Source organism: Myiozetetes cayanensis, unplaced genomic scaffold, assembly GCF_022539395.1.
Source record: "Myiozetetes cayanensis isolate MyiCay16 unplaced genomic scaffold, myiCay2020 scf15, whole genome shotgun sequence".
Lineage (NCBI taxonomy): Eukaryota > Metazoa > Chordata > Aves > Passeriformes > Tyrannidae > Myiozetetes > Myiozetetes cayanensis.
This window is the reverse complement of record NW_026087159.1, coordinates 10588391-10613648: the sequence shown is the minus strand read 5'-3', so window position 1 is coordinate 10613648 and position 25258 is coordinate 10588391. Positions and strand designations below refer to the sequence as shown.

The window sequence follows — 25258 nt, the reverse complement described above, 5'->3', positions numbered from 1 at the left end:
GGGATACTTCTCACTGCAATATCAGAATTCCTGTAAAATACTGGGGCTAAAAGTGCAAGGAAGAAAGATTTGTGCTGTTCATTTGGAAGGAATGCTGCATAAAACCAAACATTAAAAATGAAGTGTTATAACGAAACATAAATAGAACACAAATTACCTTTTTCTTAATTCACAGAGAAAAGATTGAAGTGAAAAAAGTGTTCCTGTGTACCCTTACAATTGCAGTCTCTTTTTACCTCAGGGATGAATTATTTCAGTTTGCTGTGCTTGGACAGTTTGGGCTTTTAATGTAGAAATCTAAGCCACTGCAAAAAGTAGCTCCCAGCAGTATCTCTTTTTGGGAGAATATGAAATCTGTCCTTCAGGTTATTTGGTGCTGGCAGCTTCTTTTGGGTTTGTTTTTTGTTGTTTTTTTTTTTCCTTTTGGAGGATTTCAAGAGTGTTAAGTTTCTTTACATATGTAATGTTGATGGCTTGGAATAACCTACTCAAAGACTACCTACTACCCTATGCCATTCTGCTAATTTAAATATGTTTTCTTCTTTTTTATGTGTGTCAAGATGTCAGCAGCAGATGAGTCTTACTTGTCCTGAGCTGAAGGTATTTCCACAAGACAAGGTACATGAAGATAGAGGAAGGTGATGAGCACTCTGCTATTACAATGAGAGATACTTTTTCTCTGACTGGCAGTCATCTAATTTATGGAGCACAGACATACATCCAGAAATTAGGCAACATAAGCATAATATACTTTCTTGATTGTTATTTTATGTAGAATGTTTAATAGAAATTGCTCTAGAGGAGAAAACTAGTGCAGTTCAGAGTGGTCTCTGACATCTTGGCACTAAATTTTAGGGTTTTGGAGATGCCAGAAATTTCTTGGAAGAGGCCATTGCAGAGAGATCAGCAATGTTCAGATAGTTCCACAGATAAGGCCTCTATTTATTTTTAAGTGATTGGAGTAGTCAAAAAGAGAGACAGTCTTACATAAAAAACCTGAATGGCTGTTGGACCTCTGAGTGTTTCTGGGGTTTTGCAGGTTCCGTCCAACTTCTCTGTATGCAAGTTATTAGAGGAGTCAAGTGGGACTTGAAGGATGAATCACTGCAGTGAGGTTTGGAAGACTTGTGTTTTGTTCCTGACCATGTGATTATGGTGGACAAGCCTGGATGAGATCCTCAGTCTCTCTTCCTTATGTTCTTAGTGAAAAAAATTCAGGCACACCTCAACCTACTTTTCTTTGTCAAGTTAGCAGTGAGAGAAATTGGCTGTTGTTGTGCTTGTTCTTTCCCTTGACTGGATTACCCTGCCAGGAACCTCTCCAGACTCAGCTCAGGATATTTTTGCCTAAATTGGCAACGTGGAGGCATACACTTCCCTTTTTTATATATTTCTTTTTTTTTTCTCCTTTTTTTTTTTAAACTAATACATTATATCTGAAGTGAATCACAGTTGTATTCACATTAGCTTGAATCCTTTAAATGCTATTGTTGCTTCTCAAGTCACAGAATTCTCAATGATTTTTTTTTTATAATAGTCTTTTTTCAGTTTGAGTTCTCATAGTCACGGTATCCTCCTTCATACTTTTAGTCTGCTGTTCAGTGAATCCTTTCCCTGAGAATAGTTGAAGACAAGACCTTACAAAAATCATGTTGCATAAGTGTTTCTGCTCAAGAAGATGTTTTTCAGAAGTGTTTCTGTTTGAGTCACATGAGCACCATTTTTTTATGGACACTTTAGTGCTGAGAGGGGGGTTATGGTTACACATTCCCTGCCCTGCTAGAGCCAGAAAACTGTGGTTCTGTCGAGAGATGAGATCTCTTGATTTACCCAGTGTTGGAAATGGAGATGACCAGAAAGAGAAGGTAGGCTGGCAAGAAAGGTACCAGCAGTGATGGTATAATGATACTTCCCTATGTATTTTTCTAGTCTTTGGACAATTTCAGGTTGGATGTTTGGAGCCAGAAGTGATGTCTTTTACCAGTAACGCTCCCCAACACCCCACTCGCTCCCCAGCAATGGGTAGATTGTAATGAAATTTTAGTGAACCAAAATTGGGGTGAAGATCCAACTATCCAATCATTCCTACTCTGCAGGAATGATTGAAATACTTCAGGGGCTATGCTGTTAGAACTGGGATGGCAATCAGTATTTTATAGAGCAACTTCATGTACTTCAGGAGTAAACAAAAACTGATTCTCTAAATTAGGAGGTTTTGTTTCTCTCCTTAATGTTTTCCTGATATTACCAGTTGACTGTCAGTTATTACTTAGCCTTCATTATACTATAGATATGTAAAAGGCAAGTGGCTATTTTAAAGAGTAATTCTCAGTAAGAACAGAGAAGTATTAAATGCAATTTTACAAGAGAGTGGCTGAGAGCTTACTTGTAAAACTTTATGGTTCTCCTACTCTCAGGAGAAAGACATTTTGTGTTTGTAGAGCAGGGCAGCCAGAGTGCTTGGAAGTGTGAGATCAGCTTGCAGAGGAAGATGAGAAGAGCTGGGCTGCTTTAGAGGATCAGAACAATAGCTGAGAGGTACGAAATTTGGTTGAGGGGAGACGTGCATGTACATTTTGTGTATATATATATATATATATATATATATACACTCTTGTGTATGTATATATATCTTTGTGTGTGCATATATATGAAGAAGACAAAGGAACACAAACTAGATACCAGGACTGTCAGAATAACAAAGGATATAGAAAGACTGAATAAGTTTTATATTTAGAGTGTAAGGTTTCTTCTTTCTGGAGCAGTATGGCCTTCTAGTAAACCCTAATAGGATTAGTGGGGGCAAGCAGTCCAAATAGTTTAGATAGATCTTGGTTACTTTATGGTAAGAAATATATGATGCATTGCCTTTGATAGTAAGCTTAATGGATTTGATAATTTAAGAGGTCCCTCTGATTTAGTTGAACTGGTCTTGGGCTTTAGGCATCAGTGCTGGCAGTAATGAGTTCTGTGTCTGAATGTGGGGTTAGGTCTTTAAAGCCGTGACACTGATGCTTTTCTTTTATAAGAAAGATTATGATTGGAGAATAGGGATGATAGATGAAGTTTATCATCTCTAAGGACTGTTAGCTGAACTCTCTGTAGGTAGTTTCTGGTAGAAAGTTATTTACTTTCTGCCAGATTAGTTGTTTCAGTGTGAGTTCAGAAATGCCCACATTGGTGCTGTCTGACCTGGTTAGGTCTAGGAGGATTCCTAACTTAGTAAGTGTGGGGGGGGTTCTCTAATAAATTGTTTTGCTCTGACAGAGAAACTTTTACCATTCTTTCCACTCTTTGGTTTGAGTAAGATTTATGATTTCTTGAGGTGGAGATGAATAGAGGCAAGCGTGGTCAATAACTGAGCTGTGTGCAGGTAATGAATTTGGAGAATGTTGTGTGTATAAATAACTTTTCACTGGATTGGAACTGAACCATAACTCAGTAATTATTCACATTGAACAGGGATATTGCTTTTCTGAACACAGTATCTTTGCTGTTAATAAGAAACATTGCCAGAATAAAACTCAAGGAAATGACGATTCAAATGGCAAACAAAGTATTTGTTAAGCTGTAATTTTTTTGGAGTGGTGGTACTGGAGACTTTACTGCTTGACTTCAGCCGACAAATAAAATGGATTTTTATTTGCACAACAATTCATGACAGCAAAGGGATGGAGCAGTTTAGGAGCACAGTTTCTGTGAAAGGGAGTAACAGGGAGCTGAAAAGAAAGGCTCACCCCGAGGTGTCTGGGAGGGTTGGGGTTTCCATGCTTACACTGAAATGTCAGAAGACTTCAAATTGGTAGGTTATGAAATTAGGGTATGTGAATAACTTTTAAAGCAAAGCTGAGTTTTGGTGAGTTGTTTGTGTCGGTTTGTTTTGTTTTGTTTTTTTAAACCAAAACAGCAAACAGCAAAGTGATCTAGTTGGTGATCATTGCTTCTACTGCTGGTAATATGTTTATTATTTATCAGTGGTTTTAAATGGTGGTCCCTTCTGTTGCCCCTCATCTCAGTTGAGGTTTCCCCCATCAGCTGAAGGATGGCCACTGCTACCTGTGTTTTGGGCTTGGATGCAACTGAGGGAGTGGCAGCTTAAAGGAGGTGAAACTGGAGATGATGGTCAAAGGGAAGAGTTTGACCTCACACTGTGAGATGGAACGTGCCACCACCTGAGGTGTGACCTGCACAGAGCTGAGTGCTGATGATGGAGTGGATGCTGTGCCAGTGGCTCTACCTGAGCAAAGTCGAGTGTGTAAATCCGTCCTTTAGTTTTCAGTAGAAGTTGCTGATCACAGTGTAGACCAACCTGTCCCAGTTTACTGAAAGAAAAGTGGGTGCCAACCTCCAGCTGTCAGAGCTGGTAAACAGAAGTTGCAGCCTGGAGTCTGGTCAGGGAGTGAGGCAGCAGTTTGAATTCTTCTGCCTTGGAAGGGATGAAAATAGGAGACCTAGCACCTTGAAGTGTTGCAGTGAGAAGTCCAAAAAGGAACAACTTGGACCTCTCAGTTGTTATCAAGGGATTTATGGCCTTTTTTGTAGTCCTTTAAAAGCCATCTACCATTATGTATGTTGATTTTAAAAATACGTAGGCAGTAGGAAGGTTGAATCTATGGTCTTTTGGAATAAAGATACATCTTCCTTGGTTTGACCTTTAGAAAGTTCATTGATTAACTAATGTACAGATCTAATAGCAACAAAATAATATTCCTCTTTAGGTCAGTGATTTGGTGTGCAGCTGTTTCATTTCAGTTAATTCCCAGAATAATGATTGAATTATGGTTGTGTGGGATCTGCTCATAGGTGGTGAGATGTTGGAGTTTTTTGGGTAGTATACCACATAAGTATCTTTAACAAAACCAGCACATTTATGCTGTATATTTTTGTGACATAGTTGTAGGATACAGTATTTTCAGAGAACTCCTGGTACTACTTTGGAAAGGCTATATATATAATTTTGCTGGTGTGCAATGCAGTTGTAATTTTGTGTTAGCTTCAGAAATGTGTAGTTTTCAAGGTTAATTTGAAGATGTTGTTAGCTTTTTGCTTTCATTAAATGATGATATCTAGTGAAGAGAAAACAAAACAAAATAAGAACACATAGATTTTAACGCATCGAAATTAAAATTCACCCTGGTTATTTTCCAGAGTTCCCAGTCTGAGGTGGTTTTTGAAATTCAGTTTTGACATTTGAAGAGATCTTACTGAAGGTGTTCTCTACATAGTTATGAAACTGTTTGGATCTCGTGTGGCGGTTGAGAGAATATTTAGCTTTAGAAAGAAATGTTTAAGCTTTGCTGTGGACATATTGTAGTCACTTTGCTTGAGATTAATTCGAGGTCTTCCAGAATTTGGTTTTGCTTCCGTATTGTTGGTGTTGAACAGCTGACTGTCTTATGCAGCATATTTGTGTCCTGCAAGCCACTTGAATGACATTAGAGAATTGGAGTGCGGTTTCACAACCTGACTTCGCTCACATTCCAAATCTATTGCAGGCATAATTAATGCTGTGACTGTACTCTGCTTGTTTGGGGAAGTAATGGGAGTTAAATACAACTTTTGGATGAGACTGCACGTCCATGGCAAACAAAACATCCTCGTGTGTGTGCCCCACACCCTCACTTGTACTACTTGCATTGATCAGTGTGTGCTGGCGGTGCTGTTTCTGCTTGATAAGTCAGCAGCAGATACTCTGCTGCTTTTTGTTAGGTTATTTTTTTGCTGAGTTTTAAGATTTTTTTTGCTGAGTCTTTTAGCATGCTAAATGCCAGAGCTGGCTTGAGGGATTGGATCTTCCCCTGTGGTCTGGGAAGAGATGGGACCCCTGCAGCCAGCCATTATTAATGGCAGTAGAGAGAAATACTTGGGCTTTAACCTGATTTTTTTTTTTTCCTCCCCAGACTCACCTCAGTGGATTTTTCCAGCTTTTGGCACCATCAGCAGGTAGATTGGTGCCTACAAGTACATCCACAAGCTGTGGAAGAAAAAGTAATCACATAATGACAGATTTTCTTTGGTGAATCTGCTGTTAGCAGTATTGCCAATTGTTTGCCCTACATCCAATTCCCCAGTCATCAGAACAAAGCTTACAGGCTGCTATATGAGGCTAAACAGGGTTATGGGATTTTTTTTTTCCCCCCTTGTTGAGTTCATCTGGATGCCTCACAGTGCTTTTAAGCATGTAGTTGCAGATATTGCAACGTGCAACGAACCTTTGCACTGTGATCTTGAGATGGTGGAGCCTGCAATAAGTAGCAGAAGCATGTGCAGGTTGTCACAGAAAGTCTTGAGCCTCTTTCGGGAGGCTGAAGGTTACATTTACAAATTTTTTTTTGTAAATAATCTCGAGTGATGCAAGATTATATGGTGTTCAACCCAGATATTCAATGGGTCCAACAGCTCAGTCCCCAAATTCAGAGGGATGTGTAAGCTGGCACCAGCATGAGGGAGGGGAAGTGGTGTGGTCTTGGCAGGATTTTCTCTCTGAGAAGCTGTGCATGCTCTTTCCACCAGTCTGGTTATCTGTGTACAGCAATCAGATCCACGGCCACTTTGCAGGGATGGAAATTCATTTGCTTTTCTGTAGTGCCAGTGCCTTTAGGGTCTTTGATGTACCCTGGAGTTACCCTGGCAGCCTGTTGCCCAGCAGTTCTTCCCTTTCAGCTTTGGAGCTGTCCTGTGAAGGCTGTGCTGGCCCAGGTGAGCCATGTCTGACCTGTGCCTTCAGCCTTATCATTCCTCCCTGCTCAATTCAAATTGACCTCGTCCCTCTGACCTATATACCATAAAGATAAGGTGTGAGTGTCTCCCCAGTTGCTTCACCAGTAAAAGCTGGGAACAGAGTGTTCCCCTGAGCTTCTCTGCATTGGTGCTGTGTCCCTTTTTCATCTTGGGCTGGTTTTTCTAGTTGGTTTCTGCTTTTGATGTAATTGAATAACTTTGCAAGGTGCTACCCAGACATATTAAGGTCTTTATTTACTGTTTACTTTTGGCTTACCATCTGTTTTATAATCTCTTCTCATTAGGCAAGCTTTCTGTTTTTAAAAGCTGACCTCTGAGATTTGCTCCCTAATTTCCCTATTCAGTCATGCAGGATGTAGGCTTTTGTTGCTGGGGCTGATGTGTCCCTTGGACTGCTTTTGTTTTCTTTTCTAACTGTCATGATGTTTTACCTGATCTCTTAATACAGCTTTGTCTGCTTTTGTTGCTTCCCCTGCCCCTCTTGGGATTGTGTATGTTTAGGTTGGTTTGTTTGTTTGGGTTGTTTTTGAGAGGAAATGTGTTTGGGAGGATTACTTTTTTTTTTTTTTAAACACTGTGCCCTTAAAATTAATTGTCCATGTGCTAAATAATTTTATGTCCCGCTGTACTCAGCTGTGATGTTGAAATATAATTACACTGCAGACAGTTACAAAGCAGCTTTCCTATCAGTGTCCTTTAACCAGGTCCTGTGTACCACTCAAAACCAAACCAAAAATGGCATATTTTCAAGTAGGTCCTAGCACTAATTTTCAAGGCAGAAGTCATTACTTGTGGGGAAAAAAAAGTAAATCTCTGTATGCCATTCTGATGAGTCACAAGGTTCAGCTGCCCATTATTACTACCTTTCTTAAGCTTCATAACCTCCCTAAACTGTTAGTGCAGTTGAGGCATCTTTTTTACTTCATTATGCGATTTCTACCATAAGTTCATTGGGCTTCTCTTCTCCTGTAACCCTTTATGCCATTAAATATTTGTATATCCTTTGCACACAGTGCCATTCCCCAGCTGCCTGTTTGTCATTCCCACTGGAATTGCTGACTAAGCTGGTAGGCTCTCGGCATTACACTGTATTGATTTGTCCTCCTTCTACCAGGTCTGGGAGATGCTTGTTACTTCCAGGGTGTCAGCTGAGGCCAAGCGTTTGGCTTCCCATGTGTAACTTCTGAAATTCCCAGCAGTGGTGTAGAAGTGTTTGTAAGTTCCAAAACTCTTATTAGTCATGAAAGCCTGGCTGACTCCGGCATGACTTACGTGCATGCCTAACAAGTTCTTCCTGTTCCCATCATGCCTAAATCCTTTCCCTCTGTATCACTGACTTCCCATCTCAGCCTCCCTCTCAGGCTTCACATGTGGATCTGGCAGCACTTGAGAAAGTAAAGCCATGGAAATTCTGATTGTAATTCCTCTGTCCATGGACCTGACCTTACTCTCCAGAGAATCCATCCTGTGATTCCATATGCTATTGTTACTTGTGAACTGACGTTCAGTGGAGTGCTGGGTTGTTTGGCTGGGTTTGGGTTTGGGTTGGGTTTTGGGTGTTTTTTTTGCTGAGTCACCAAGTAGTCAGTGGAGAAGCCCTGAGAGGTTGCTGCCTCTGCATCTGCTGGGCAGTGTGCCAGCTGATTGTCAGCTGTCACAAATACAGTGAGCTGGGTGTCTAGTGAAGTCATCTGATAACCCCACCTGCTTCTTCCTACTCTTAATTGTGTCTACTGCAAGGAGGATTCCTGGTTTGACAGGACAGAGGGTGGATTATTGCAAAGGGATTAGCTCTGACCCAACTTACATCCACATGGATGCTAGAGATGGCAAAAGACATGATGAAGCATGGGAGAAAAAACAAGGAGACTACATGAGAGCACCTTTTCTGGTGGAATTGCTGGTTATTGAGTATAAAACTGCAGTGAGGTTCATATGAGGCAGTGAAGTTTTTGAAAGATTTTAGATTTGTTTCCTCATAATGAAGGCATAACCCTAAACTTGTCAGTCTTCAAATACAAAAAAGTGCATCTTTTGGAAGCAGAATTACTGTATTGCAGACAACAACTGTGTGTCTGTGTGAACTTGTGTTTGATAAGAGACTGTGAAAGAGTTGATGTCGCCAGTGAGGGTCCACTTAGCCCTGTATGTTGTCTCCCAGGGATGGCCAATGGCAGATGCTACTGGAAGAATATAAGAACAGGGAAAGCCTGTGAAGATGCTTCTTTCGTTTCCTGTACTACACCTGTGTCTTTGTTTATGGGTTGTGTAATTGCATGGCTGGTGACAGCATGTAGTGACCTGTGTACTTGCTCTGAAAATGATGCCTTGTTATCTTGATGGCTGAGAGTAACTAAGGCTTGTCTGCTGCCTTCTGACAGTGGGGCCTGAACCAGATATGCTGGCTCTGTGTTAGTGCATCCCTGTGTCACTGCCTGCAGTGTGTTCCTCTTCCAGAGGGACCAGTGGCCAATCATCTGGCCTGTCTAACACACTTCTCTGTTGCCCAAGTGCTGAGTGTTCTTGTTCAAGGTTAGCATGGTTATTTTACCTCAGGAGCAGTTTTCTTCTGTCCTGTGCTTTGCCTAATCTGCTAAAGCAGCAATGAGTCTGAAAGCTCCTCTGCTTTTTCCAGCAGTATAGACTGTTCTAATGAAAGTAATGACCTTTCTTTAATACTCTTACTGCTGTTCCTTGTTGTTTAAGCAGCACTACGTGTTGGTTCTTCTTGTGAGGGCAGATATAAGCAGTGATCATCCTTGCCCTTTCTCACTGCACTTTTTACCTCTGCTTTTTGAGCTGATGTCCCTGTGTGTGCACAGTGAGACAGAGCAGAGAATCAAACTTGGTCTACATTAAACCGGCAAAAAGGAGAGAGAGACTTTTAACCAGATTGGTTCCCCAGTCACAAATGTTTGTTGAACAAGAGAGGAGGCTGTCAGGGGATGGGAGGTTGGGTGAGGCTGTTTTTATTTAATCAGGAACTCTGAATTTCACTGTTACTCAACCCTCAATGCAGTCATTTGTTATTTAAGGGGTGGGAAGACAATGAGAGATCATGGAGTTCATTTGAAGGCATGATATCATTGTGTTCTGTAGCTGTGCTGACTGACAGGTGTCTGTCTCACAGGCATCCAGTGTGCACAGCAGACATTGCTTTCAAACCATTGAAAACTCTGTGATTTTGAATCATCTTTATCTATCTTAAAAGTGCTGTCTATTGTCTTTCCTGTATCAAAAATATAAATTCTATTTGGTTCAAATTCCAGCACTGTATTTAGTCTGTCTTTGAACCCTTGTCTCACTGGTTAAATTACATGGCTGAGTTCTATACAAATAGTGCAGTCTAGAGTGCATTGATTTAATAGTAATTCTGGTGATCCAAAAGATTAATTTATTCCAGCTGTTGAGTTAGTGAAGTCTGAATTAGAGAGTAAATTCACATTCTGCTGAGGCTTGTTTTATGGCTCCTCTTGCAACATTATCATGAGCTTTTTAAGCACTTCGAAAATAATTGAATGTTTTCTAGATTTTCAAAGTTAAGCATTTCTAAAATTCTAAAAATTTGAAAGTGTACTCTAATGTATCTTGTTGAATGGTTGCTAGTGTTTCAAGTCTCTTGCAAGCTATTGTTATGCAGTGGACGTTTAGAACATGTAGTTTAAAATGAGAAGAAGCAGTGATTGTTTAAAGGAATAATTTTGGATGTTTGGCTGAATTGCAGCCTCTCCTGTCAGCGAATAGCTTGGCATATAAGTTTTGTAACATATTACTGCTATTAAAAAATCCTGTGTAGTTCCAGTTCTTTTTTCCTTAGGTTTCTTTAAATATTTCTCATTCCTTTGAACTAAGTTCCACTTAAGCAGAGAACTCCTGTGTGCTCATTTCTCACAGGCTTGGCAAATTATAAATTATTGGCATAAATTTTTTGTTCATCTGTTTATGTTGTGCCCTTAGGTGCTTGTGTCTCAGCATGCACCGTGCATTTGGCAACTAACAGAAAGCATTTTAAAGGTCCAAATGGATGCCTTTATGACTGTATGCCTAGTGTCTTGTAGTGTAAAGTGTCTGAACTTAATTAACAGAGTTATTTTCCAGAACAAATTGCAAACACTGCATTGCCTGCTTCTACTCATTGATCTGATATTTTGAAAGAATGTCTAATTCATTAAAAAATAAGTTATGATTCGTCTGTAGCAGGAGAATCCCAGTTACAGTTCTAATAAAATTTGGTGTGACCTTTTAATAATTGCAACTCCTGATGGCTTGACTTACTGCTTCAGGTAATATTACAGCAGAACAAAAAAAAAAAAAAAACACTTTATAAAAATCCAACATCCCCATGGCTAATGGTCACAGGCAGTTTGGGTAAAACGGGCAAATAATCAGAAGGAAAAATTCAGTATCTTCATTGGCAATGAGAACAGACTCTCTTTTAAGGTAGTATGTGTAGACTCTAAAGGTAGGAGTAGTTTAAGCTGCTGACTGAAATCTATGCAAAACAATATTCTCTGGCTCTTGGTTTGTAGTAAATATGCAGCAGCTACTTGTGAAGGTGGAATTGTTTGCTCTCTTCAAAGAATGGAAATGATGCTGTGGCACAAAGCTTCCAGACTTTTAGTGCCTGTGGAGAATACTTTTTCCTCTATCAAATTTCAAAACTAATTTTATGCCTGAGTCATTCTGCTGCTGATAGAAGGGGAAACATTATGCCAGCACCTCAAAACTAATGTTTGCTGCATTCTTGCTAGTGACTTCTAAGGACAGAAAAATCTAGGAGCTGCAGCTGTTCTTATCACATCCCTTTAACACTCTCTTCACTGTTCTTTTACGGGTAGAAGATCTGGGGACCTTATACAGCTTTCTAAAACATTTTGGATGTGATGTTCTTAAAACATTTTTGGTTTGGATGCATTCATGGAATTTTAGGAAAGGATTCTGCTGAATCCTTTCAAAATATTAGTTGCAAAAAAATTACTATTCAAAGGAAAGTACTTTCACTGGAGATATTTTGTCTCAATTCCAGTTTGTACCCAGAATGTTCATAAACTAGACATGAGATCTTTGATGGTATTGAAATTGTTTCAACTTTGACTTGCAAAGCTTCCAATTAGATGCTTTTAGGGTGATTATATTGCACCCTTTGAGGTGGTTTTCTTTAACATGGCTATCTCTAATTCAGGACTACTACTTGCTCCTCCCCAGGAGGAGATTCTATAGTGTTGCTTTGGGATGATAAGTAGGGCCAGTCCTTGTGAATTTGAAGGCTTGTTAGTTTAGTGATGTGGCTACATTTGGGCATGGCCTGCATGTGTTTTGAGCTCATTTTTAGATATGGGAGCCGCACGTGGTTTGAAGTTGCTCTCTTTCTTTGAAAGTTGGGTGTGGAGGTGACTTTGGGTGGGACCTGTCTGCTTCAAAACACTTAAAGTGCAGCCAAAGTTACTCGATGCAAATTCTTTATTGGCTCAAATGCAGTATTTTCCTGGTGTTTCAGTGGACAGCTACCAAAGGGGACATAAAATAGAGTCATGTCTTCTGGGGAATGAGAAAGGTAAAAATATCAAAGGAGAAAATACCAGCTTTGCTTTGTGAACAGTTTTTGTTAACAAACCACTAGTTTCAATGTATAATCTGAAGTTAGTTTGATTTGATTAGAAGAATTCTAATGGATGACTAATAGCAGAGGTATCAGGAAAACAAAAGTGTATTTGTTCAGAACATTTAAATATGCCCAACAGAAAGTCATAATCAGGTGACTGCATATTCTGAAGTAATAACATTAGCAATTTGTAATGACACTGAATTGATTTATTAACTTCATAAAGTCTGATTTTTCTGCTCTGGTTCATAATTGTGCAACTGGGGAAAAAGAATTGCTTAAGTAGGTCAGAGCATAAATGTGAAGAGTTTTATAATGTAAATATATATTGTTATATAATTTTATTAAATGTTACAAATTATAGTGTCTTAATAACCTACAATATAATGACACTTGTTCTTGGGTGCTTTTGACATTAGGGCAGAATTTTATTCTGGAGTTACAGTCCTTACTCTGGATGCATTTAACAAGCGTGTGTACTGTCTTGAAAGATTAAGCATTATTATGATAAGAGAAGTTCCAAAAAACTTTAAACTTTGCATTTCAAAATCCACTTTTTCATAATTTTTGTCATTTTTTGGGAAATGCTGAATTCTCCAAACATTTTAATCAAAATGACTATTCCAGACTTTATGAAAGCAAATAGAGATTCATTTAGGGAGAAATTATTCAACCCTCACTGGCTTGTAATGGGCATGTGGATTGCAATAACTTGAATATTACATTATTTTTTTCTCCTCCCCTTTTTTACAAGTTGGTTGCGAAGGCAGATAAAGTGTGAGAAAGGTAGAGGGAGGACAGAAAAGGAAGAGGAGATGGAAAGGTTTTGAGGAATAGAAACAAAGGATAAACACATGAAATACAGAAAGGAGCACAGTGGGCAGAAGAATTAACTTGGAAGTGTCCTGAGTTCAGGGTGTGATGGGGACAGGAGCACACACTTAACTCTGCAACACCTTGCCCCATCTCCAATTGTGCCAGGCTGGCAGTGCTGATCAGGGGAGGGTTATGTGCTTGTGGCTCTGTCACAGAGCAGTGTACAGTTCAGCAATTCCTCATCCAGTGCTTGTTGAGAGCCACAATTGTCTAGGCCAAGTGCAGAGCCATCCTATCTGCTCTCACACACCTGGCCCTGTGCTGCTCAGATAAACACGCTGGCCTGAAGTAGCTGAGGGATGTCTGTCTTCAAGCTGTGTTGCTCCCTCTAGACCTGTGCTGAGAGATTTGTAGGCACCTTTAACAAAAAGAATTATGTATAAAACAATGAGCCTTTTTAAAGCAGCAAAACCGGTAGTTTCTTGTCTTCAGTAATTGATGGTGTTGAAACAGAGATGGTTGGTTGGTTTTGAGGAGCAGGTTTCTGTGTTTACCCTGCTGGTCAGGACTTGGATAGGATTAGCAGAAGTTTACAAGATAGAAGGCTAAACTGACTAAAGTCAGAGGTAAATATGGAAGAGCAAGGGATCATGGTGTGCATGATCACAGAAAATACTGTGATAATACTCTGCTGAGGAGCCTTGGCTTCACAAGTGCTGTGTCTTAAGGAGAATGCAACCCCTTGTCTCATTCTGGTAGTTCCATTCATCCTTGATAGCTTTTATTATTAAAGACTAACAGACACCTTCTACTTGGCATTCAGAGGACGGTGAAAAACTCTTCTCTTTCCCCACTGTTCCTTCACTTCCACAGTTTTTGAAGGAGTTATGAATTTTTACATTTTGTTTCTCCTTGCTTTTTTCTTCCTCTTATCTACTCTCAAATCGTGTCCTCCCCTCCCTGTTCTGTGTGGGTGACGGCTTCATGCCACTGTTCTTCCTCACTGCAGAGAGTATTTTCAGTTTGAAATGACTAATGGTTTCCCCGTTGCATGGATGATTCTGACAAGAAATAGTAAACATAAAGGCTGTGCTAACACTGCTGTTGCTAAGATCTACAGCCAAGGTGCTGGAATAACCTTGTGATACTGCATTGGCTAATTCTTGGGTCATACTTGGAAAGCTTTCTTCACAGCTGAATGGGTTAGAAATAAGAAACAGAGCCATGCCTATATTCTGTCTGGCCTAACTGCATAGGATCTGTGTTGGATCCTTACTTCAGCTTGATCTTAATACCTTGGAGATGCAGGTGGCTTTAGTGACTAACGTACAACTCCAGGGGTTGATGCTCTGAAGATACTCAGTTCTAGATGACTTCAATTAACTTAATGATTTAGCACCTATCCAGTTGTATAAACCTGAAACCTGCTGATTAAGTTATAAAACAACTTGATGACTTGGAGTTTGTGGTAGACAGGAGCTGTGGCTGTGGTTTGAAGCAGTTTGAGCTGCTGAACTGGTATGTTCTGTTGGTTGGTGTGTGCATAGCCAGCTGTGTGTCTGTGCAGGTGCTGGGACACATCAGTCCATTGTACAGACTCCATTTATACCCGGTTGAAGTTGTAATTTGGGGAAGAAACATTCCAGTTGAGAGAAAAATTCAAGTATCTTCTCTTTAAAACTGAGATAAATAGGCCTAAAATTTCATCAGTAACCCTGAGCAACGAAGTGAGTAATTAATTCACCTGTAAGGAAGGTGCAATCCTGAGGAATTTCCAGGTGCATTGTGACCTGTAGTGCTGCAGCCTAAATGCTTTTACTTTGCCACCTGTACTGCCCTGAAAAACATCTCTATGGAGAATCTAATGATTTTGAGTGTTGTTTCTTGAGAGTGCCTCTGAGGAACTGTAAATATTCAAATCTTTTTTTAGCGACGCTAAAGAAGCCTACATCCCCAACGTGTGTGATTTCTGAGGCGTTCTGTGTTTTGTTACATGTCAATATTTATTTTAGCAAAGTGAGCAGCAAACTTCGGAACATATGTCATCGAAACTCGATTTGTTTCGTGAAGTTGATTGATTGTCTTTTGAGAGTTGGAGGTAGAAGGTACAAAACAACAACTCTTTGTCGTTTGTTTTGACAGTTTTGTCGGTACTGTCTGAGCATACCTCAAACTTCTTGTTGTCCCCTTAAAAATTGTTACTTGTACCTTCTCTTTTCTGGAACGCTGCCTGTACTGCCTGAGCTCTGCTAATACAGTACAATAGAACAGCAGCTCTGCTGCAGCTGAAGAAGCAGATGCATCATTTGGCTGTATTTGTGAATTTATGTCCGTTTTTAAAAGGAATTTTGAGTGTGATCTTAATTAAGGTGTTGTAGATTCACTTCAGAAAATGACCTACCAGTCAACCGTCCTTTTATTTTTAACCCTGATTATACTGTTATTTAAACTAGGTATTCTTAAAATAGTAGCTGCTTTCTGACCTTCCTTAAGATTAGCTGCTTAGATAAGCAGAACTTGCCAACAAATTCGCACCTAGCAGCTCAGGTTTGAGGCTGATCTCTCTAGGGCATGTGATGATTTCAGGAAAGCCACCGAATATACTAAGTGTGTTATACCCAATGACAAATCTCTGAATGTTTGTTTCTGAAATAGAGAAGTTGGAGGAGTTGCTCATTTGATCATCTAGTCCTGAGAGTGACTGAAAGAATATGCTGCACCCTCAGAAGTAATTAATAACATTTTCAGTAATTGTATGGTATTTTAACTCAAAAATTGCAGATCTTACTTCCAGCCTCTGAAGGCAGTAGGTTGGAGTGATTGTTTTTGGATTACCACGCGTTGGCATTAATGAACCTTCTTCTCTGACTAAACGTGTTGAAGGTGTGGTGCAGCATAGACTGTTTTTAAGAATCTCAGCACGTTTCACCCCCACTGGTGATGGCAGCTGTACATCTTCCCAGGCAGTCAGTCCCAGCATTCGTGTTTCTTAGCATTAGGATTTTTTAAATTGAACACTTCACAGTTTGGGTTTCTTAACATCTTCTGTTGCCAGATGTTCCCCATAGTCTCTGAGCTAAGTAGCTGGCCAACAATTTCCTTGTCTTTCTCTTTCTTCTCATAAATGATAGCATTTTTTCCCTTTATACTCATTAATAATCCTGTGTCATGTTGCACATTGATTGCCTTCATTGTGCTTAGTGGATCTATTGCTGTAATTGTTGGTCTTTTTTGCACTTGTGCCCATTTCCTTTGAAGAAGAAGCTTGGAGCTCCTGTGAGAAGCTACTGACTTCTTCCTTTTTTGCTTCTCTTGTCTTCCAGAAAATCTTATATATTTGTTGTCTACATTTATCATATATAAATGATATATTATTATAAATGTGGATGGAGGGCTATTGCTCTTCACCCTTATTCTTCCTTGGAGATTCATGGACTCTGGACTTTCTTGTGTCTTACCAGACTTTTTCCAGAATATATCTGTTAAAATGTCCTCATACCACACTGTGTACTTGTATGATGGCTGTTGTAGAAAGACACTCACCAGACTTTCATTGTTGTTGACCAGCTCCATGAGATCATCCCTCAAGTTTCCCCTTTCACCACAGACTGGTTCCTTTCAACATCCCTGCCCACCTCCTGTGCCTCAGAGCGTCTGGGCAGATTCCTCCTTATATAGAGGAATGTGAATTAGCTCACTGAATTGTGACCACTGGGAATGCCACAGCCTGGAGTGTCCCAAAGTTTGGAGTGCATCAGTCAGCAGGGAGGCTGCTTTTTGAACGTGCCTGGCATTGCATACATGAGGGATCCCAGCGTAGTGTTCTCATGATAAACTTTACATTTCTTTTCCTCCAGATGCTTCTAGTTGGAAACATCATTAGGTCAAGGTTTAGCATTATTAGAAAGTGTAGCATGATCCCAAATAAGGCAGAGTAAGCTTTAATTTAAAGAATGTAAATGTTAGAATCTCTAGAACTTGGAACAGTAGCTTGTTCAGTTGTGTAAAACAAAAAGGAAAACACTGCCAGTGCAACTTTGCTTATTCTGGGTGCTTTCTGGGTGTGTGGAAGCTTGGAAATCCTCAGAGCTGAAGTGGAAGCACTCTGGTCTCACAAAGGGGGGAGTGTGCTGCTTTTGAAAGTGTCAGATCCTACAGCCTGGGTGTCAAGTAACATCAGGGTTGCAGAGGCTTTTCTTCCCTTCTCTGGTTGTAAAGGATAGTGGTTAAATAACTATTAATTAAAATATCTATCTAAATATCATTGTACCGTTCAGTTCATCAAGTTTAATCCTTTTCATTTCAAAGTTCTTCAAGTTTTTATATTATTTTTGAAGTCTTCAAATGAAACAAAAAAAATATCTCACTCAAGTTTTATAAAAGTAGAGGAATATTCTTGATCTGTTGCCCGTCCTCTTCCCTGTTCTTCCCACCTTGCTCCCTTTTCTCTTTCAGTGTATTCATAGCTCTTGCTTTCTCCCCCACACCCCAACTTAAAGAATCTCTTCCCTTTTTTTGGTAAATAGGAGGCAGCTTGTATCCGGTAGTGCTTTATATTTAACAGTGCATTCTGCATGATGTCAGTGGAAGTTATTGGCACGCTGACTGATTTCTGAAATAGCTTGCACACTTCTGCTTTCAGTCTAAATATTTTCAGTAACATATAGCAAGCAGGTCAGTAATTGGTTTAGGAGATTTTGGTTGTTAAACATCATCAAGTGTGCTTAGGGCACTAGTAAGCATGCTGTGGGAAAGACTGTTTTGATACTTGCTTTCAGCTTCTCTATAGCTTTATACATTGTGACCTGCATGTGAAGTGCTCCAATTCTCCCAGAGTTGTAGCAGATTAATGCTCAAATAAAGTATGAGGCTGTCCTAGTTTCTTCATTAATGAAAATAGTGCGATAGTAGCTGGAGTGACATGTGGGCAGCACTGGTTGGGTGATCTGTGCGCCTGGGCCTCAGCTACACATTTTCTGGCATTTAAGGCCAGTGTTTAGGGTGTTGGATACACTCATGTATTTTAATTACAAGGAGACAAGCTATTTACCTATGCACCCTTTGATGACTGCACTTGTCTGTAAGGAAGCAATTTCAGTTTAAACTCTTAACTGTGTTTCAACTCTCTTTAATTCAGTTTTGCAACTGAAAGTAGGAAAAAAATCTATCTGATCAGCTGTTGTTACACTGTCAGCAGCAGGTGTGGCTCCTGGGTTCCTGATACCACAAAGAGAAGCATTATAACCCATCAGATAAGGTTTTGAGTCTGTTGGTTCAAGAGAGCTTCCTCCCAAGCTCAGAACTGTTATGCTTTTGTGTTTTATCCTAAACTGAGTAAGAGAACTACTTGAAGCTGGTTGTTAGAGCACCTCCCAGAGAAGTGCAACATCTGGTTTCATGATTTTATTTTATTAATTAAACTAACAAGCAACAGCAAACCCCCCTGCAGCTTTCTGATTACATCAAGATAGAACCACTCAGAAAGGTGAGAGCACTCCAGCCCAACAGGCTCGTTGACTCTTGTGAGATATGTGGGTTCAAACTTCTTTAGACAAAAAAGGACTGATCTCCAGCAGACCATCATCCTGTACATCGTTGGGATGTACAGGAGCAGGATGTTGGGGAGCAGGGACTCCCAGCATCACATCTGCTGTCCCTTCTGCTTTTTACGAAATATTTTTAGGTCTAACAATGTGTTGCTCAAAAAACCCCCTCCTTTTTATTTTAAGAAAATCAGATGGAAATAAGAACTTTTCTTTGTCAAGTTGAAAATGCACCAATTTCTTTATCTGCTTTTGACATCAGTATCTGTGGAGTTTGGCACCTTAGCCTCAGATTTGCAGTTAAGTTAGATATCAAGTTTATTTGTGTGTTACTGGCTTTCAAACAAGAAAAGCATTGCGGGCTTGAGGAAGATAGGCAAGCAGCTGAAACCAAGGATGCCAGTAAAGAGTAAAAGAGCATCACTAGAAAGAAAAAGATTCTTTTCTCTGTTTCTCTGCATAGCTTGTCTAGGTTCTGTGAGCAGGTTTCCTGTGGTCTTTGTTTAGTTTAAGCCTAGAAATGCTCTGTAAAGGCATTAGGCTGTAAGAATACTAAATAAAATGCCAGTGTTTCTGGTTCAAGGATGGAACTGCCAATGCAGGTGCAAGACCCTCCTGTGTAATTCTGCCTGCAGTTCTGGACGTGGATGTTCAAAAAGGAAAATGTAAACTCAAAAAAGTGTAGAGATGAGATGTGATGGTCAGAATGGAAAGGTCCCCTTTGAGTGCAAACTGACTGGGTACAACCCATTCAGCTCAGCAAAGTGAAGCCTGAAGAGGCTTCAATTCTTTCTATAAATACTTCGGGAATAATAACCTGGAAGGGAAAGAACTACTTAAACTGAAGGACAATGTTGGCACAAGAGTAGCTAGGTACAAAGCTGACTGGGAAACCATTTCGGCAGGAAATAAAAATGGTTCCAGGGATTCTGAACTTCAGCAAGGTTTTAAGGCAACTTTTATAATTTTTTGGTTTGGGGGCTTTGTTCCCATTATTTCTACTTTTCACATGTAGAATGTGGATCACTTATGAACAGAATTATGTAATAATTCCTTACGATAGTAGGAGCCCTGATAGCAGGGGCAGGTCCCTTTCAGCCTTATTTCTTGAAGATGTAAGTCAGTGACTGTTCTGAACCTTTGGTCCACATCACCCTTTGAAGACATCTGTGATGGTAATTAAGGAATTCTGTTCAGTAGGCTTAGATCTTCTGTGTAGACATGCTGATACCTTTAGTGGCTCCTGGGGAGCAATATAGAAGTGGAAAGGTTGGAAAACATCTTCAGTCAAGAGTTTTTGGTGTATGGAATGTATGGCTACCAGTGGCAGTTCATTTACCCAACTTAGTCTGAACAGGATGTTTATACTCCTGCTACCACTGTTACAAAAGTGTATGCATATAACCTTTATGTTTTCTGTTGGTACTCACTGACATGGACCTTCAAAGTATATGCAGATGTTTCAGTACTGTTTGACATTCAGTGCTGGTCTCTGGTCTTCTGTTGTCCTTTTAAAGCAGCAGCAATGCTGCATCCTAGAAGGAATTCAGTTTTGACAAGAAAGTAAATGTGTGTATGTTTCCCTGAATTACAGCCTTCCACTAAGTGTATTACAGCTAACAAATCTCATAATCCAAAGGTAAAGGTCAAGAGAATAATCCTAAAGTCCAGTTTGAATCTTATTCATGCTTGTTTCCATGCAAGGGGAGTGAGTGTCCTCAGTGCCATTGCCATCTAATAATTTTGTTGATGCCATTAAGGGCAACTGGGATACATTTTCTTTAAAATGGTATTAAAATGCCACTTTTGAGAATAATGTAATAACCCACATTCTGCTGAATGTTAGGTAATGGGCCCTTCTGCCTTTATGCTCTTCAGTATTTATTAAACAACTTTAAAATAGGGAGGAGGGTGGCAGTCAAAAAGAAATAAAAGGAAATCCAAAAGAAAACTATGACTTCAGCTTCCTCTTTTATTCACCATCATTGACAGAAGGGAACTTGTCCAGCATAATTGAGTAAGGAGGAAGTTGCTGTACCAGCAGGTGATAGCAACAGGTTTTAGAAGGTTAGGAGAGGACTGGATGCAGCTGCTTTGGTGCTGTAGGGACTGAGAGGCATTTTTTCTACTATCATATGATGAATATCAATGGAATGGAAGGAGAAAAGGGATATGGGCTCTTTCTTGAGAGTCCAGCACTGCACACATGCCTGTGTATGTACCCCAGGACAGTTTCAGGCAGCTCTGTTATGCTGTGCAATTGTGCAGTGACTGATCTACTCATATAATAAAGCTCCTGGCCTTAATATGTTTTTAAAATCTCAGCATAGCTAGAGAGGGAGGTTCTGTTTCACAAAGCAGATCCTTCCGATGAAGAGTCAGACAAGACAGGAAATTAAAAGGCTGTCTTTCCATGCAGCACTGTTAATCTAACAGTGGACTGTTGTAAATGTACTCATCAGGTGCAGCTGATAGCTGTAACAGAAGATGAATCTTACTTTTCGATGCAGCCAACTCGACTTTTGTGAATTTGTGAATTTACTCCATCTATGCTTCTGTATCTGCTCCCTTTCTTAAAGGCACCTGTGATATTTGTGTTTGCTTTGTCTGCTGCTTCTCAGGTGCCAGCCTGAGGTTAATTACCTCGTGTTAGACCTCTTGGTCTTCTTAGCGATGGCTGTGGCCTGTAGTGATGAGACTGGGCAGGAATCAGCTATGAAGAAAACCAGAAGGGTTTGTGTATGTGTATGATGCTGAAGAGCAGTGCCTGATCAAGTGGCTTTGGCCACAAGTCAGCAGTGCATCCTCAGGTGTGTGTGTGGTGGTCACAGGTGCCGGAATGTCGGAGATGCACCTTGCTGTACTCTTCACATCAAGAATTATAACTGAGACATGTTCAACTTACTAAGAGATTTTGCTCCATTCCTGGTCATTTTTGAAATTTTTAAATACTGACTTGGCATTCATGGAGAAAATACCCTTTCCTCAGGCAGTTCTTTAGAAAGTGTTCCTAACTTTTGTTGTCTTCCAAGGATTTCTGTTTCTTACCAGCAGCATTAAGGCCCGAAAGTATTTGTGTTCAGGAGGAGGGATGGTGTGACAGGGGTATTTTTCCCTTCCATAAAGGGTTCCTTATGTACAGGTCTCTAAGACAAGGCTTTTCCCATTCACAGGAGAAGGTTAATGGGTAACAGTGAGGGACACTCAGCATATCAGATCCATTACCAAGGGATTTCGTTCTGTCCATAAACTATTCCGGTAATCTTATTTTCTATTATATCACGTGATATAATAGAGTTGTTCTAGAGATTTGCCTCCCCCCACCCCGTTGCCTGCAATGGAAGGGCACTTGCTGAAATTTCACACCAACTGTCAAAATTGCTCCTGTGATCATGTCTCTCTTTTCCTCCCTCGAACAGCCCACTGTTTGTAACGTGGAAGATCGGTCGGGATAAGCGATTGCGTGGATGCATAGGTACTTTTTCCGCCATGAACCTGCATTCAGGACTCAGGGAGTACACACTTACTAGGTAAGATTTTGTTTTCTGGAGCCTTGACTTACGTACTTAACTAGTCTGTTGAGGAGATGATAGGTGTGCTTTGGGTTTCCCGGCTGTGTTGTGTACTGATCAACGAAAACCTGGGTGTCCTTTTGATGCTGAGTGTACTGCCTGCTTATTGAGTGCTGGTGCCATGAGGCTATGCTTTCAGTTAAAAACCAGAAGTTGAGCCTATTTTCTTTTTATTGGTCTGGAAACTACTCTCTAGTAACTTATTGTAACTGACTATTATAGTATTTTTTCCAGTGTTCAGACAAATTTTAACCTTAATAGTTAATGTCAGGGCAGAAGACCAGAAAGTCAGATTTGGGGATTATCCTATTCACGCTTCTAAAACAGCAGGTATTCTCACCTCTTCTCCATCAGGTGCTTCCAATCAGCTGCAGTTAATTTAATGCTACAAATTTCCATTACATGTTACTCTTCAGATACATCCCAGCCCCTGAGTGGGAAGCTTCTGGATGAGGGAGGTAAGTGATGATAATCCTTCACTCCCTGGCAGCATAATCCTTCATTTTTTGATCTACACCTAAATTCATTCACCTTAATATTGTTCCATTTCCTTTGCATAGAGTGAAAACTAATAAGTTTATCACTAGAGCTAGTAGCAAGCTTTCTACTCGTGTTTTTCTAAGAGTTTTCTTAAGTTTATTCTCTAAAGAATCAATGGAATTTTGTTCCTCTCAGTTAAAATAGACTTCATAGTGCTTTAAAATAGAAGCTACATTCTGGCATGTGTAGACCTCTAAAATTGCCATCACTTAAAATAATTAGTGCTTCCAGATCACTCTAGATTTGAGGCTTTCCTCCATTACAGGATCTTCCTCTTTGCTGTTAAAATGCCTTCTCAATCCTAGTATTAAGTAATATTAAAATGGGACATGTTCTTTCTTACTTGTCTCCCTAGTTAGTTGCGACTTGAAGTTCATTTCATGCTTCTCTGCTCAGCTTGAAGAAATCAACTGCTCATCTCCTGAAGTCCTTGCAGACTTCTGAAAGACCTAGTTACCTTTATTGTGTTCAGTTTATTTATTATGTGTCTGGAATGTTTCTGCTTGTGTCCTTTAAAACCTCAGCAATCAAAACAGTCAGTGAGAAGAACCTTTTAATAAAATTCAAAGCAGTTTCTTTGCTGAGGGTTAAAAGTCTTAAAATCATAACCACTAGTGAGCCAGACTGGATGAAAGACAACTTGCCCCCTGCACTGAGGAGCGTTTCATTTAGGTGTATGCTTTACAGTGCCTGCTCAAGAACAATGAGCTTGTACAGAAAATTTCCCCCCTAAGACTAGGAAGAAGGTGATAGCCAAAAAAATAGTCTTCGTTTCTCATAGACCTTTCCATTCTCACAATTCAGACAGGGCTGCACTCTTAAATACCTTTAAAAATGCTCCTAAGATTCCTGTCACTGCTTTCTAACTCTGAAAGCTGAATTCAAAATACATGAAAAGTGATAGAAATTAAAGGGAAGGGAAATATTTTCAGTGCCGTATTTAAAGGATGGCCACGTGCTGTGGGAGTTTATCTGTCCTAGGCTGTGCAGGGTACAGTTTGGTAACTTTCAAGATGAGAAAAAAATGGAACTATATACCAACCTGTTTTTCAAAAAACCTTCATGAGAACATAGGTTGTTTTAAAATTCAGTACTATATTCAGTGGCATATTAGATTTCATTACCTTTTATGGGGAACCTCTTTTGTTTGTGGCACCCAAAACATTCCCTGTTGTTTTTTTAAACAAAAGCAAACAACCAAGCTTCACATATGACCACTGAAATGTAAAGTTCGTATCTGAAAGTATGAAAAAAGTGTTCCCTTCTATCAGTCATTATTTTAAAAATGAAAGAGAGGCTTACCTGTGATCAGCTTCCTTCATGATGTTGGTTGTTTCAGCCACAGAGCATTTCAGGAATAACAGGAGCACCTCTGGAACATCTGGGAGCTTTCAGAGTTTGGAGCTTGACAGGCCTCCTTAGGAGGGATCAGAAACTAGGACATTATAGCTTGATCCAGGAGTGTGTGGGCAACAGGCTCCTGAACATTCCTGAAAGAGGAAAACTTCTTCAAGGCAGAAATTAATCAACAAAGTAGGTAGAATGAGAATGGACTTCTACTTCAGAAAGTGGAACTTGGCCAAAATTTTCAGTTGAGGATACAGCCAGATATTTTGCTGCCTTTATTTTCCTTTGACACTGGGAAGCACTTTTCTTTGGTTATTTTGAAGATACAGCATGGATAAACAGAACCAGGGTGTTTGTCTAGTTCATTCTTATCTTTTTCAGCACCTTCTGTGGAATTGTGGCCCAGCTTTCAGTGAGTAAAACACCACAGAAGAACAACTGTTCTTAACTGCCCCGGTGCTTAGAGATCAAAATATCCACAACTTCCTTCACGCATCATTTCATTACAAATATGCTGAATAGCCCTTAGGATCACAATGAAGGAATTTTTCTTTATTTCTAGCAGTGGTCTCTGGTTGTGTATTGTATGCAGTGTGTAGCATACACATCTGTCTGCATACAGTAGTGTAGTTTCTTCAAAGTAGCACAGTTTCCTCTAGAAATCTGAAGTAAAGAGTTTCTTTCCTGAGATACCCCTGCCCTACACTTTTTGGGGTCTGTAAACAAAAACAGCGATGATGTATAACCATTTTATGCTCTGTACGTTGTCATGGTGGTATTGCCAGTATGTTATAAACAGGAAATTTATGTGGAATGATTCATCATTAATTGGATGCATCTGCCTAAGTTGTGAGGAGGGATGAGAATACCCATAGTTAAAAATGCTAGTACTGTATTCCTAATAAAATCTACATGTTAGAATTTAATTTCCTCTGCAGTTATATCAGTGAAACACAGGGGAAAAGACATGTATTATAAAATCTTCTGCAGAACTTTATGAAAAGATAGATTTTGATGTAGTGACTTTTATTTCATTTTACTAAGAGATTAGTTGGGTAACAATCTAACCATGTCCAAATGCTATACAGTGTTGAATA

General features: G+C 39.8%; 1 protein-coding gene across 1 annotated transcript in view; it reads left to right on the top strand.

The window, feature by feature from the left end:
- AMMECR1 (AMMECR nuclear protein 1) overlaps positions 1 to 25258 on the top strand; it is a 93996-nt gene that overhangs the window by 34267 nt on the left and 34471 nt on the right. Inside the window, 1 exon segment of the mRNA XM_050310569.1 lies at positions 22122 to 22232. Within this exon segment, the coding sequence (XP_050166526.1) occupies positions 22122 to 22232 (111 nt within the window).